Raw genomic sequence first — 14370 nt, 5'->3', positions numbered from 1 at the left:
TTTAGAATGCTCAACAACAGCCCATTTGATGTTTCGAAAAACACAAAATGTATCATTTAAAAGCAATATATGTATAAGTATGTAAATACGTAGGGACAGGTTTCTGATTAACTTCTCAGAGTTTTTCTTTTCTTGCTGTGTTTGAGAGAGATCTCAGATCGTCATGAATATCAGAGGTATAGCTATAAATGCTTTCAACATTTAATTGTGAGGCTTAATGGCTCAATGGTCACTGTCCACTGTATTGGAACTTCACTCGGCTTTTCTTGAGGTTTGGGGGTTCAGTGAATAATTTGACATCAGAAGTGAGTGCTTACCGCTTTGTTCTATGAGTTTGCCTTTCCACGTTTTCTCAAGGCTTGTGACAAACTCCTCAAACACTTGAACACTTTGAAGTATGCTCGTCTTCTTGTAATCTGGGTGGTTAATAGGAGGTGAAAGAGTCATCACTAAAATCCTGCTACCTGTGTTGCCAATAGTCGTTACTATTTGTAATCACGAATTACCTTTTATTCGCTTCTTTGTTGGTGGCTCATTTTCATCACATGCCGCTTTTTGCCTCCTGTCAAATTCATCAATTTCTCGGCACAATCGACTGTGTCAACAGAAAACGGTAAACAAGAGCAACAAATGATCCTTTTTATAAATAAAAGAATTGACGAGTACATACTTTTCACCCTTCTTTGAAGTAGACTTTCCTATAAACAAGCAAAGTTTTTGAAAATGGACAGGACTACAAACCAGGCTTAACCACTTCCTGCCGGGGACTCCAGGATCGGAGACGTATGCTTTATATGGGTGGCAGGGGTCTCCGAACTCGGACAAAGGAAACAGGGCCCTATAACAAAAGACCATACTCCGAACAAAAGACCAGGCTGCTGGGCATTACTGGCATTTTTCACTCTCAAAAGTGGTGATAATCCAGCCTTGTTTTGAAACCGTATACCAGGGTTTGGGGCATTGAGAGCGAGCGGATTACCACCGGGGACAAAAGCGCTCCACCACCGGCACCGCAGTGATGAGCCACACAGCACCACTGCATGCTAATGTGGCCCCTATTGAAAAGAGGTCAGCAGTGCACTTAGCCAGGTTCGTGAACAAAAGACAGTTATACAACACCACACAATCTGGGATCTGTTTACAAGGCTGCCGGCCTGGTTGAAATACTCGGGCGTCAATGAGGGTCACCTGTCAACTTAGAGTAGTGCCTAAAGATTACTTGGTGAGCTATAAACGACCGTTAAATGAAATGATGAATTTTTGAAGATTTTGAAAATGGAAAAAATGATAGTCATGCCGGCCCAGCATCATCAACATTGAAAAATGCCCCGGCATGCAGTGGTTAACGTCAGTTTATTGAATAGTGAATAAATTTATATACATGTGCTTTTAACAGACTGTTTCTTACCAATGCAATTTGGGGGATTCTTGAATTCTTTCTCAAACTTTCAATTAAACTACACGTAGGAGACTGGCACAAAGATTTTCCCAGGAAACTTCCAAATTTTTTAAGTCACACTGAGTTAACTCGTAATACAAATCATGTCCTCTTTTTATGCAAATCCTCAAGAAAGTATGGAATCCTGACTGTGTTCAGGGACATCACCTGATATCTGGTACTGTCTTAGGATCAAAGTCGTCAACATTCTTGGCACTGAATGGGACACAGACACGACCAGTTTTGGGATGAATGCAGAAGGGGCTCTTGAGTAAATGATTGATGCCTTTGCTAACATTGACATCTAGCCGTGGGTAGCAGTACTGGAATTTAATCTCTGTGGCCAGATGAAGACACTTCTTAACATTTCCCTAGGAAAGGAAAATGGAAAAATTGCAATTGATATTAAAAGACAATCTTAATAAAGCCTCAGTCAGGTCAAGAAAGCCAAATTTCCTTTGCACTGCATGATTTTGGGCAGTCATCTGTTTGCGACTACTGATGATGCCACACTTAATTTACGTGTGTCTTCCTATGGTGCTCACTGGACCACAAGCCTCCACTGACTCAATAGGAAAGTGCTCATGTAAACAGATTCACATCATCAGCACATACTGTACAGTGTAGGCCTGTTTCTGTGCTGAACAGCGGCAAGCCTCAGAATACTTTCTGCGGGTCACGACATTTTCGAGAATTTGCCAACAGGGTACGGGAAATCAGCTATTTTTCAGGCTGCAACTTTCTGGTCAGAGCTCCTCAGACCAGATACAAACCTCATAGCGCTAGTCATTTGAAAAAAAATCAATCACAATCAGCAAAGCAAAGCAAACACGAACTTGGTCTCCGATTACCCTGATCAGCCGGCAAAATAAACATTGTTGACTTGTCATGTACATGTATAGCCACATGTGCGTTCACTTAACCTTTCACCTGACGACCAATTTGAATTATACCGTTACTATGTAGTAATGAACCAATCCAAAAGTGTATTTAAAACATCGGCTCTTTTCATTAGCATAATGAGCACCATCCAATACAGCTGCCGCAGACGGTTGCACCAAGGCATTCGTCCTGGTTCAGTTGATTTGCATATTTCTTAAACCACACAAGGTCGCTCTTCGCCTTGATTTTGAGCAGCAGGTGCCCGTTGCACTGCGACAAATAACAAACGCCCTGACCAAGGCTACCTACCAATGTGCTGGAACCCAACAACATGTTCAGTATTTCAACTTTCAAGGGGGATCAACTTGAATGTAAATTATTAGTGGCTGGGATCCACATTTTTACTCCTGCCAAATCTTCCAATTCTCCATCCTGAGGAGCTGTAATGGTTATAATCGCTCTTTAGCCCACACGAGGTTACAGGGAATAACAACTTACTTTACTGACTTCGCCTTTGATGCAGCGTTCTAAGCGATCCCACCTATCTACAGCTGTCTTGGCTTTTTCCATATGGTCAGAGAGGAGTTTTCTCAGATGTGAGAGCAGCAGATGGTCAAGGTAACAAAGTATTCAACAAATTCAAAACACTCACAAAGTGATCATAGTACCTGATTACAAAATGTTAGTTTGTGTGGAATGTAAGCAGCACCAAGCATTTGCAATTTGTCTAAGGAATTTGTAAGAAATCAACAAATTTTTCTTACTGATGTGTGAATTTAAATCTTGTCCTTACATTGTAGAATACAACATACATGAAGTGGATCACTACAAGACATCACAAAGTTGAAGTTTTTCGTAGAAAGGATATTGCTGTCAGGAACAATAGCAAGGATTTTATCCCATGATGCTTTGTCACTCAGAAGGCCTTGCTTCTGAAATGCATAGTCCTCAAAGTAATGATTGATGATCTGTCTTGCATATCTGTATGTCAAATGGAAATTGATAAAATGTTTGTTTACGACACGTCTTGTCGCTTAGTTGCTAAAGCACTGACATGACTAGTATTTCAGGAGTTACAACAAACAAGTTTATATCATATTTCAATTTTCTTTATCCGACTAAAAATTCTTTCAACGGACAAAAGGAAAATAATGCACAACACTCTAATTTAAGTTTTCCTTTACCATAACCACATAATCAAGAGTTACTGAAGAAAAATGACTGGAGATGAACTTGAACTAAGCACGGCTAGGCTATTCCAAATTCATGCTAAGGGTTCCATTTAACATCCCACTGTAAATTTCTTTGTTTAATCAGCCTTTGTCGTCTGAACTATTCTATTAAAATTTTCTCAGACTTACTCTACAGACGGATGCAGGTGTTCAGGCAGGTTAACCTTTTTTACCTGATTCTCTCCTCCCTAAAAAAGGAGAAAACAGGAATCATATCACTAACATTTAACATCCTCCCAGAAAAGGAATGCTACATGTAGGTCCAGCATTGCTCTCATTTTGAAATGTAGACGTTAAAAATATTTCACAAGAATCACCAGAATACTCAGATTAACAAAGTTATTTACTGAGAGAATAAAGTTGGCTTCATTCACACTTCATTCACAGATGAAGGAGTAACATTATTGCTATCGATCAAATGTGTTGTGGTAACATCTCTGGCTCATAGCCCCCCCTAATTTTATTCTTAGCTTTACAAATCACATCCTTACAACTTCTGATTTTTAGAAAGTGCTCAACAAACTCAGATCACAGATTGAGATACACATTGTCTGAAAATGCAGAGAATTCAACAAACTGATATTGTCATGATGCCGATCATGGAAAGCTGATGAGATTTCTACCTTGACTAAGCTGAGATATTCTGCAATGGCTGACCGTGCATTCTGGGATAGCTTGCGAGCAGTTTCATCAGCCACCCAGCAATGAACTCCACGCCGACCGGAGTAAACCCACAAGCGATGATCAAAACCAAAGTCATCTGAGACAAAGAATACATTTGATATATGAACCCAACCAGTTCTGACTTCAACAGCTAGGATTCATACAATTGACAAATTTTTACACTGTTTCAAATTTGAAGATTAATGAAAGATTAGTAAATACCCAGCATGTGGTTGGAAATTAGGCTTTTGAAATTTACATTGTGAAAAGGTAAGCATCAAATTTGGACATGGAACTAAACGTAATTTAATTGGGTTTATACCTGCTTTCTTTGTGGACTAATTGCCCACCAACTTACTTGTACTGTTGTACATCACATTAACCCTAACCCTCCTCAATCCTTCACCTGTTGGAGGATTGAGGAGGGTTTGGGTTAAAACATAACAGTGGTGATATTTGTCTCAAGGATAGCCACAGCTATTTCCTAACCAGAAATAAGTCTATGTGAGTCATTCAAGTCATACCTTGTAATGCCCTGTCAACGATACGGACAGCAATCTTCATCAGTGGCCAACACTTCTCACAAATATCTGCCCCCCTGCAAGGCAAATAATTAGTTTCTCGTGTGATAGCTATTTATTTTGAGAATTTACACAAATCTCTCTATCTGTTATTATTCTGGTTGCATATTTACTCATTAAACAGTAACAATTCCAAACGATTTGTTAATCCTGCAAAAGACTTCAATTTAACAGCTAACAACAGAAGGATGTTCACCTGTTGTTACTAATTAATTACTAAAATTATTCCTTACTCATCAGTGAAAATGTACTTTACTCAGGGAACATGTCTACCACAGCTATCCACACAACTCACTCCCATTATTTAATGCGTAATAGAAAAAATGAGGATCTTTTGGTCAGAAACCAGACAGCTATAACACGTAGATCGCAGAAAAGAGTGATTTTGAAGATCATTTTAATGATAGTGAACTTCCATAAATATATTCAGTGGTATCCCATATGAAATCACTGCTGCATGATGACTCAATACCAAAACCAAACAGTTGTTTCATTTAAATACATGTGGATTCAACGTACAAACACACAGCTTCAAGCGTGTCCAGTTGCTGGACACAAAGTCACTCAAAAAAAAAACAGCAATTGGAATCTACTTGTTGGTTCCCAGACTAAAAGATCCCAACTGTGTTCATCATGCATTCAACAACTCGGAGTGAGTCAGTGTGGTAAATTACTACATATGACAAAGTCATTCATTTCATTTGAAACAACTGTTACTCGACCTCTCTTGCTGTTATTTTACTCCTGGCAGGGTGTTTTATAAAGGCTGTGAACGAATCTGCTTGCATCAACGCAGCCATTTAATACAAAGACATAAACCCTTAAAGTGCTGGGGGTGGAATCAATCCCCTTCGACATTTTCTCTTATGTCATCACGGTGTCTTTTCTTTTTTCACCGAGGCTTCTAGAGTTTAAATACATGTGTCGTCTTATGGTCATTTTGACACCAATTTTCTGAAAATCAGATACATGTACACTGTTCTCATAAAGCAAAGCCAATATTGCCGAGACAGTTCAGCCAAAAATGTGTAGTATTTGCCGCTTACATGCTAAATGAAATACACGTAGCCTTGACTGTAACAAGACCATATGCTGAATTGAGTTAAAACCTCACATTAATACTGATAAAGAACATTTTACGTGCATGTAAGTCTCAGATAAATCATGCACGAGACAGCTGAATACAAGAAAGAAGCAAAATTTTCCACCCATGTCAAAAATGAAACAAAAAACACAGCTCTTTCAGGTTTAAACAGATACTTAAATGCCACATTTTGACAGGTAACAGGTCAGAGGTTACTTAAAGCACTTACTGGCAACAGGACCTAACATCATCATAGTCTGTCATGTCAATATCAAATACTAGCTCCTTCTCTTGAGCTTGAAAAGATGTCGCCTTCACTGTCCTGTGATCCTTGGGCTAAAGGGAACATTTGGATAAATGAATAACTGAATAAATTAGTAGGAATGAAAATTGTTTAGGTGATTAAGGTGAAATATACATGTAACCCCAGGCTTTATAAATGCACATGGAATTTTAGAATCAATTCCTAAACTTACATGTACATGTACATTTGTAACTAGAATTCATTGAGCATGTAGAATGTCTGCATACACTGTACAGCCATGAACACTTGAAATACATGTACATGTATGCACATGTTTTCTAAGGACAGTATGAATATTTTGAAATGTTTCTTTACAGTTTGCAATGACTGACCATCTCTGGAAGCAAATTAGGTCAACATTTTCAAGGGTCTACTTCATTTCTGACCAACATCAGTTTCATTTTGACAAACACCTCACCCTGTGTGTGAAGACAGCACCAATGTCAATCTTGTATGGACAGCGTTTCTGGATCTCTTTTTCCATCTCACTCTGGTCAGCAAAAGACTGATACCGTATGTAGATGTCATCTTTCAATGTGAATGAGAACTCACGGTTTGGAAAGTAGCTCTTAGGGACTACAAATAACATGGATATGGAAATACATGTACTTCAGTTTAAACAGCCAACCAATTCAGTGACATGCTCACTAAACAGTCAACAATGTGAACATTTCAAGTTTTTGTTTTATCCTGTGGTTTTTTTTACTTTAAAAGATTTGATTCTATTAAAAATATTTTGAAACAAAAGTGAAAAACCCAAAGGATTTCATACAAATTACATGGCAAATTGGTGAGGCCCTGGACTTATGACCGCTTACCTGATGGCTCAAGAATTTTAAAACATGTTGCAAGAAACCCTTATTTAAAAAATATCTACAGCACATAATTCTTCAAATATTTTAAGACTATATATAGCACATAACATGCGTCTTCAACTACCTCAACTGTAACCATTTTCCATTTTCTCCTCAATTCTTAGGAATTTTGGAGTGATAAATGCCTTGTATAAATAAGAAGTTGAGAAGCCTAAAACAAGAAAGTGGAATGTCCTAAAAGTAAGAACTGCATGAACTGTATTTCTTGAGGTCAAATCGTAATGTCATGAGTGCACTTCCCAATTTCCCTGGTGCCGATAACCATTTCCTGCCGTTAAAGGTTAATAAATACAAGATCACCTCATAGCTACACAGCAGATGGCTAATGCTGTCAAAGCAAAATTGACTGCTGATATAGCACGACACAGTGAATGTTGTAGAAATACTTCAGGAGTGTAAGATCTCTCTGTGCTTTTATGTTTCATGAGCACTATATATTACACAGTGACTGAAATGTGATATCTGCTACTCACAAAACAGCCGTCAATATTTCGAAGATTGTTAGCCGTTAATTAACACAGGTGTTTTCCCAAAGCTCCCTCAAATTTAGACACAAAGGCATTACTATTAGGGTCGTGACCGTGTTCGCATACGAAACAGGCAACAAAAAAGGCAACATTTTTTCCTCCAAACAAGGAAAAGGCAAGTTTTACGCAATTAGCAACCTAGGGGACAGTTTACCCCATAGTGAACATACCGGTGCAATTTCAGTTCATAATATCAAGCGGATGTTTACTTATGCCCCTAGATCCCCCGGATAAAATTTTTTGCAAGAAATCCCTATGAATTGGGACACGTCCCAGTATACAACGGAAGAGTATATGTCGAGCCCTGTTTACTGGTCTAATACGGGCCTAGTCATGACATGCACGATTCATAGTCAGAGGGTAAGAAGTGAGCATTCTGGCATGTCTGGAGAAATGTCAGCTTTTAAAACATGTTAAACCTAGTGGCTATCAAGTGACAGAAGTCGCCCCTGTTTTCTATATCCCAAGTCAGGGCGGAGTATAGAAAGAACCCTGTTTACGGATCTAGGTTCAAGCGACTGGGGAGTTCAGACTGACGTCATAAACGTCAGCCATGCATGTGGGGTTCATTACCATTAGCACCCTGTTCCTATAAGGAAAACGAAGTCCACTTTTTCAAACTGACATTTAGACCTTGAGGATCCATTCCTCAATCCTATTAGATCTAGTTTAGGTAAACGTTGACAATATTTAAGCAAGAAAATCAGAATTTTTTACCAGAGTTCAGCGAAAGACAATCACAGTGCCATTTGTTTCACATCTTGTTACCCAACCTTGCCACTGTCGATACACCAAATTTCATACAAGAATATTTATGGTTCAAGGTCAAGGAACCAGACTACTGATTTGTCCTCCTTCACAGCTCTTTGTCGCATCATTTACACTGCTATTTTACCCCATAAAAAAATAAAAAACAAAGCCCTTCCTTCTTTTCTTTCTGATATGAAAGACGACATCACCGCCAACTTATTTAGGTAAGTTGTTTCGAAAAGGTAAACTTTGTTTCCTTATTAAAGGACCAGGGTGCTAATGTCAATGATGGTATTGAATGCCACGCATACATGTAAGCCTTATCGCAAATACTGCAGGGGTGATTTATGTACAATGGTAGAAAGGCATTGTGGGAAGGCAAAAGGAGCAAACATTGCCCCATTTTCCTTCCCACGATGCCTTTCTACCACTGTGCTAAATCACCCATGCGGTATATATTACATGTATGTAGGCCTACATGTATCTGTACATGTACATCATGTATATCTTAGTACTATAGTAGTACTAGGCTCTACGGTACTACATGATATAACGTTAGCGCCTGTTCTTTACCACCGCCGTAGTTCAGCCATCGGAAGTACTGATTGTATGGAAACAGGCGCTTATAGTACACAGGTAATAGATCTGGCAGTTCGTCCTGACAGTAGACAGCAGGAGTCGTTCTTTTTGCTTCAGCGTGTCCAGTCTTTGCATCTGCCATAGTTAGCAACTTGACGGGGAAGTTCAGAGATCAGCAGGTGACTATTGAACGGTGCTAAACGTATAGTCTGCGAAAACGTAAAATTGGCGCGGAACACATGGCAACAAATTACGTGCAGAGGGCGCTGTATGAAGACGAAGCACCGGCCAGGGGAGCTCCAACTTGCTGACCCGAGAAAGCTGGATACTCTCCCTGGGCTAGAAACACCGGGCCAAAAAAATCCAAGACGGGACTTTACGGCGGGAAAGGGGGCTTTTTATCGCTTTACTCACGATACTTGTGACCATAATCGTTATTGGGGACAAAATTTCAACTTTCCTTCACTTTTTATGCTACATAAATCTACATGTACGTCTACATCGAGGTACTCACTAATTAATCTGCATCCCACTAGAGTATAGGCGTGTCGCAAAGCTAGAAAATCTAAATTTGGTAATCCCATTGAAAGATATGATCATCGGCCAAATAGTTCTACAAATCTCGCTTCATTAGTGTTCGATATTTTGTCTGGAGCCAATCTCGACCTTTTGGTATTGTCTGTAATAATAATGAAGCCATACTGTAGAGTGATTTTATTTCCTACTTATCGCGCATAAATGATATTTGTTTTTATCAAAGCGGTAGCAGATGATTATCTCAAGATATCTGGAAATCTGGGGCTATTGCTTTTAATACATTTCTTTTTAAAATTGGAAGAAAATTCTAACTGTGCTTTTTGTGATAAATTTCCCAACACTTCGATTAATATTTTTATGAGTGTGATCATGTTTCACCAATCTTGTCAGACCTCATGTCTTTTATCAATCAAAATCTCAAAGACCCTATTCAGTATGAGAAATTTGAATTCTCAATTTCTCAATAATTTGTTGACTAATGTTTTTCTTTGCACTAAGTTTTATTAATACATGTATATAAGTAAATACTAGACACAAATGCTTTGGGGTTAAGAATGTTTTTACAAATGATATAGAATATACGATTGCTATGAAGAATCAACCCTTAGTCTTCATTATAAAAATGGAAATTTCAATTATAATTCGGTGAACTTTATGCAATCATTTCAAATGGACATGTATAGTGTCCATTTTTCTACATCTCTTCATGGCTCCCTCTTCTATGATACTTTCTAATTATCTCCTTTTGTTCAATTTCCTTCATTTGTATGATTCGTGCTTTTACCTTCTGATGTATGTTTGTGTTTTTCTGATAAACAAAACAAAGAAAGAACAAAGATATCTGGAAATCGTTTTCAGGATAATTCCGAAATTATTTTTAAGAAAGCTCGAAAAACGATTTTCAGATATCTTGAATAGGGACTTCGAGATATCTCGAAATAACCTTGGAGGTATCTTAAAATGGATTATGACAAATCTTGAAATGAAATATCTTGAAGATTTGGTTTTCGAGGTATCTCGAAACAAAGGATTTGAAATGGCACTATATTTTTAAGATTTCTTGAAATAATTAAACATACCTTGAAAAACTTACAATGAACTTGACATGAGGAGGAATATCATGAAATTATCAAAAGCCAAGATTTTTACTTGAATGAAAGAGACATATCTTGCGAGGAGGGTGTGGTTTTTCGTTGAGGATGGAGAGGAATGGCCGTAGTCCTGCCTAATCATGGCAAACATAGTGTATCATCTTGTTCAATATTTCCCTGCATTTTTAAGCTGCAAAATCCCGCCTCCATTTCCCATTGTGTTGAAGTTTTCACTGAAATACAATCTTGCCTCCTTGTTTATAGGTAAAAAGCCCCATAAACCCATTTCTGGTGGAAATTCCTCTTTTTACTATTCCTTGTGTATTCTGATTTCCTTTGAAGACTCGAGGTAACGTAAAATACGAACTATTGTGAGCGGATGACGCAGTCCATGCACAAGGTAGGTGGGCGTGTTCGAGGCATTCCTCACTGTGGGCAGTTCGAGCATCGAGCAACTATCAGTGTTGATGATCACTGATGGCTTTCCCCCCAGTAACCAGTGCAAAAATAGTCTTTCATGAAGAGTTAAAAAAAATTGGGATGCAACAACTTACAACTTTTGGAAGCATGTTAATTGTATTGCTAACATGGTCAGATAATCGCCAAGATGTACTTTAGGCCTTTAGTTGAAAACGGTCCTACAACTTCCAAATCCAGCATGACCTTGGAGGCGATTTTGTCATTCGGCTTCTTTTAATACCACACGGCATCAGTTGTCATCAAAGGTGAGCTAACATAGTGCGTAAATGCTGGCGTAAATTTTTGCCAGGAGGTGGGGGATGGGGGAGGTGGGGGGGGGGGGAATAATATGAAAATTTGAAGGGGAGGGGGTGACTTTATGACTCTATATAGAGGTCGATGTTTATGATATTAAGGTATATCTGTGATATGTGTTGAAAATGGCATATTTAGGGCTTTTAAAAATTGTTTTCCTTATTTGAATGATGTTGAATGCATTTAAGCCATGGAAGTTTTGAAAATTCTTCAGAAACCACTTAAATTTTTTGGTCACCACAAAAAGGTGTGTGGGGTTGATTAATAACCCATTCCTCGCCCCCGCAAAAAAGTGGGGGGTATATACCCCATGCCTTCGGGATTTACGACTATGGTTGATGATGTAAGAAACAAGAAAATGTATGGACATAAATCCACGGAAGGAAGTAAACAATAACGGAGAAGTTCTTTTAGAGAGAAGAAAAGGAGGGAGACGGGGCTGATGTATGTTTAACCACCCCCATCCAATCGAGCAAAACTCCACCCACCTCATTTTGCTCATTAAGCATTCTCTAAATAATAGTAACATAAAAGAATAAACGATTCTTATAAGAAGGGTGTTTAGGGACGCGGGCCGAGAGGTACACCATAAATAAAAGAATTGAAAGCATCTCAGAAAAAAAGCCAAATATCAAAATATTAGAAAAAATAAGTATTTTTAGTATGCCTTATATCTTTTATTAATAAGTGCTGCCATGTTCACTGTTATACCTCTTCTAAAAAACGCCCACAATCTCTACCCCACAGGAAAAATATAACGATCCTACGTACTAATCTTGTGCGGCGCTCACGTTGCTTGCCGCGTGTGGACGGAAGGACACGAAGACGATTATGTAAAACTTGTGGGTCTAATTTCATGCATGGTGAAACGATGCATCCATGCTGTTTTATGAACACACGTGACACGTGTGGCAGGGTGTGAGACATGACATCCCAAACTCACAAAAGTACTTTCACAAGGAAGTTTTTATTCCAGACAATCACGAAGCTTAGACAGGCCTGTTTCAGCGAAATGTAGCCGAAAGGCGATAGTGTTAACGATTTCAGAGTTGAGCCAAGATAAGATTACATTGTACGAGTAGGAGTCAACTTCATATCAACTTCTGTCGTCTAAAATGTGAGTAAATTTTCACTATGTTCACGGTGTTGGAACGTAAATTTGATTTTTAATCATAGTTTCTTTTCCATATAAATTATATAATTAATCATAAACTTGAAAATACTTTAGCCTGACTTCACTCTCAATCTAGGGCCGTAGGGGTCTGGAAGTTTAGGTAACTCCAGTGCTGTCCACGTACAGTACAGAAATGACAGGCACTATTTTGTCATTTTTGAATAAATTCTTTATCGCAAACATTATACAGAGAAAGATAAGTATTTTCAGAATAAACTAGCACGCCACTCTCCACGGATTGTCGATGAATGATTTTGGTCCCTAGATCCAATCGGTAGTTGTACCAGAGAGTATAATGGAAATTGACAGAATTGTATTTTGCAAAAGATATAAATTTCTCCCAACTGGTATCAAAGTTGACAGGCAGACCCAGTAAAAATGAGGCGCTGCGCTCTTTTTTTTTAATGATTTCTTTTTTTTTACTTTGGTCCCCAGCACTTCCGACCAAAGTTTAAAAAATCACTGGATAGAGCTCAAAGTTTGGGTACAGGTTTTGTGTAAATAAACCAAGCTGCATCGTCAAATGGTTGTTGACTTCATGGAATGTTTTCCCGTAGAGTTGGCTACCCTACCCCTAGAACTATGGTGTTTTGAGAATGTGACAAACCCCATAGTTTCAGGGGTAAGAGTTGGACAGTTGAGGTTGTTTTTCTAAAAAGATTTAAATTTATTTTGGACTACATCCCGCAAAATTAGTCTACACTTTAGACAAACGGACATTGGTAACTAACTTTTTGATTTTGACTTTCCTCACGAAAATTGGGTGGAAAATGATCCTGAGGGTTCTGATTGATTGACTGGTAACATTTGAAAAAATGGCTTAAAAGGACTTAAAAACATTTTATTAGGATGGGTCACATTTGTTGGACCAAGTAAGTGTCTATCCAGACCTACAGGGTAGACACACTGAATAATTTACTGAAGTGAAGTCTTAAAATTGGCTCTGAGGTTAGCCAAATTTGAAGTTTGAAGTACATGTACAGTCACACTAAAAGAATAGATTCTGGTTGTAGCCTGCCCAGTACGTCCAGTGGCATACATGTGTATCCAGCTTTTAGTGTTAGGGTAAATTCAAAAGCGAATGCCACTTCAGGCCTGTTGAACATGGTGTTGGAAGAGAAAATAAATATGAAAAGCCTTGGTCAAAAATCTGGGGGGGGGCAAGTTTCACCCCTGCCTCCTTCCCTCTCCCTTCCCCCCCCACAAGCCACTTCCTACCTCCAAGACAGTGCTAGTATAAAATGACATGTATAAGGTTTGATATCAGAAGGCATTGTTCTCTCTCGTTGTAGAAAATTATGGCTTTTTTGCCCCTGCCTCCCCCTCGTATTACAAAGACATGTACCTGTAATGTACTGTACATGTACACAATGTACATGCCCCCCACCTTTCTGTCACATGTTCCATTGAATGAGGAAACTTCAGATAAATGAAACTACATGTACGTGGTAGGTACCGGTTGTGCAAAATGATTGAATGACAGGTGCAGATACACTTAAAAAAAGCAACTGTTTAAAAATCAACCTTACATGTATGTAAACAGACATAGGCCTACAGTATGATAGTAATGATACAAGTTGAACAACACTTTGGAAAAGTGTTAAATTAAATGATTAAAGAGAGGGCTTGTGGTGACACCATGTGCAAGTTTCAGAAGTGTGGTTCTGACAAGAATGGGTGAGTGTGTACTCAGTCAACGTACTCTAATGGTGTACTCTGGTTGTCCTCAGGAGTTCTGAACTCTGTAGACAACTCGAGCACACTGATTGAAACATTGAATACATACCTGTTCTTATCAGAACCACACCTCATCTAGAAGAATCCGATCTTCAGCGCAAGCTCTCTCCTTAGCCTGTTCTCGGGCACCATGCTAAGCTTC

The 14370-nt window shown here is 38.7% G+C and overlaps 2 protein-coding genes across 4 annotated transcripts in view; one reads left to right on the top strand and one right to left on the bottom strand.

Moving 5' to 3' along the window:
* prim1 (DNA primase subunit 1) overlaps positions 1 to 14370 on the bottom strand; it is a 16588-nt gene extending 2218 nt beyond the window's left edge. Inside the window, exons 1-11 of one of the 2 annotated variants that reach the window (XM_022238254.2) lie at positions 14278 to 14370; positions 6603 to 6760; positions 6110 to 6216; positions 4740 to 4813; positions 4176 to 4312; positions 3682 to 3740; positions 3189 to 3301; positions 2819 to 2916; positions 1607 to 1809; positions 507 to 595; positions 318 to 416 (exon numbers count right to left, since the gene is read on the bottom strand). In XM_022238254.2, coding sequence (XP_022093946.1) covers positions 318 to 416; positions 507 to 595; positions 1607 to 1809; positions 2819 to 2916; positions 3189 to 3301; positions 3682 to 3740; positions 4176 to 4312; positions 4740 to 4813; positions 6110 to 6216; positions 6603 to 6668 — 1045 coding nt within the window. In that variant the 5' untranslated portion in view covers positions 6669 to 6760; positions 14278 to 14370. Of the gene's footprint in view, positions 1 to 317; positions 417 to 506; positions 596 to 1606; positions 1810 to 2818; positions 2917 to 3188; positions 3302 to 3681; positions 3741 to 4175; positions 4313 to 4739; positions 4814 to 6109; positions 6217 to 6602; positions 6761 to 8909; positions 9157 to 14277 lie in introns of those variants that run through there. The other variant, XM_022238253.2, reaches the window with a different exon arrangement.
* LOC110981065 (nuclear hormone receptor E75-like) overlaps positions 12142 to 14370 on the top strand; it is a 36990-nt gene continuing 34761 nt past the window's right edge. For both annotated transcript variants that reach the window (XM_022238258.2, XM_022238256.2), the window contains exon 1: positions 12142 to 12434. The gene's annotated coding sequence lies outside the window, so the exon portion shown is untranslated. The remainder of the gene's footprint in view (positions 12435 to 14370) is intronic.

The sequence above is a fragment of the Acanthaster planci genome, linkage group LG03, assembly GCF_054643075.1.
Source record: "Acanthaster planci isolate LZ-2023a linkage group LG03, COTS_SCS, whole genome shotgun sequence".
Taxonomy (NCBI): domain Eukaryota; kingdom Metazoa; phylum Echinodermata; class Asteroidea; order Valvatida; family Acanthasteridae; genus Acanthaster; species Acanthaster planci.
This window is presented reverse-complemented; position numbering and strand designations above follow the sequence as displayed.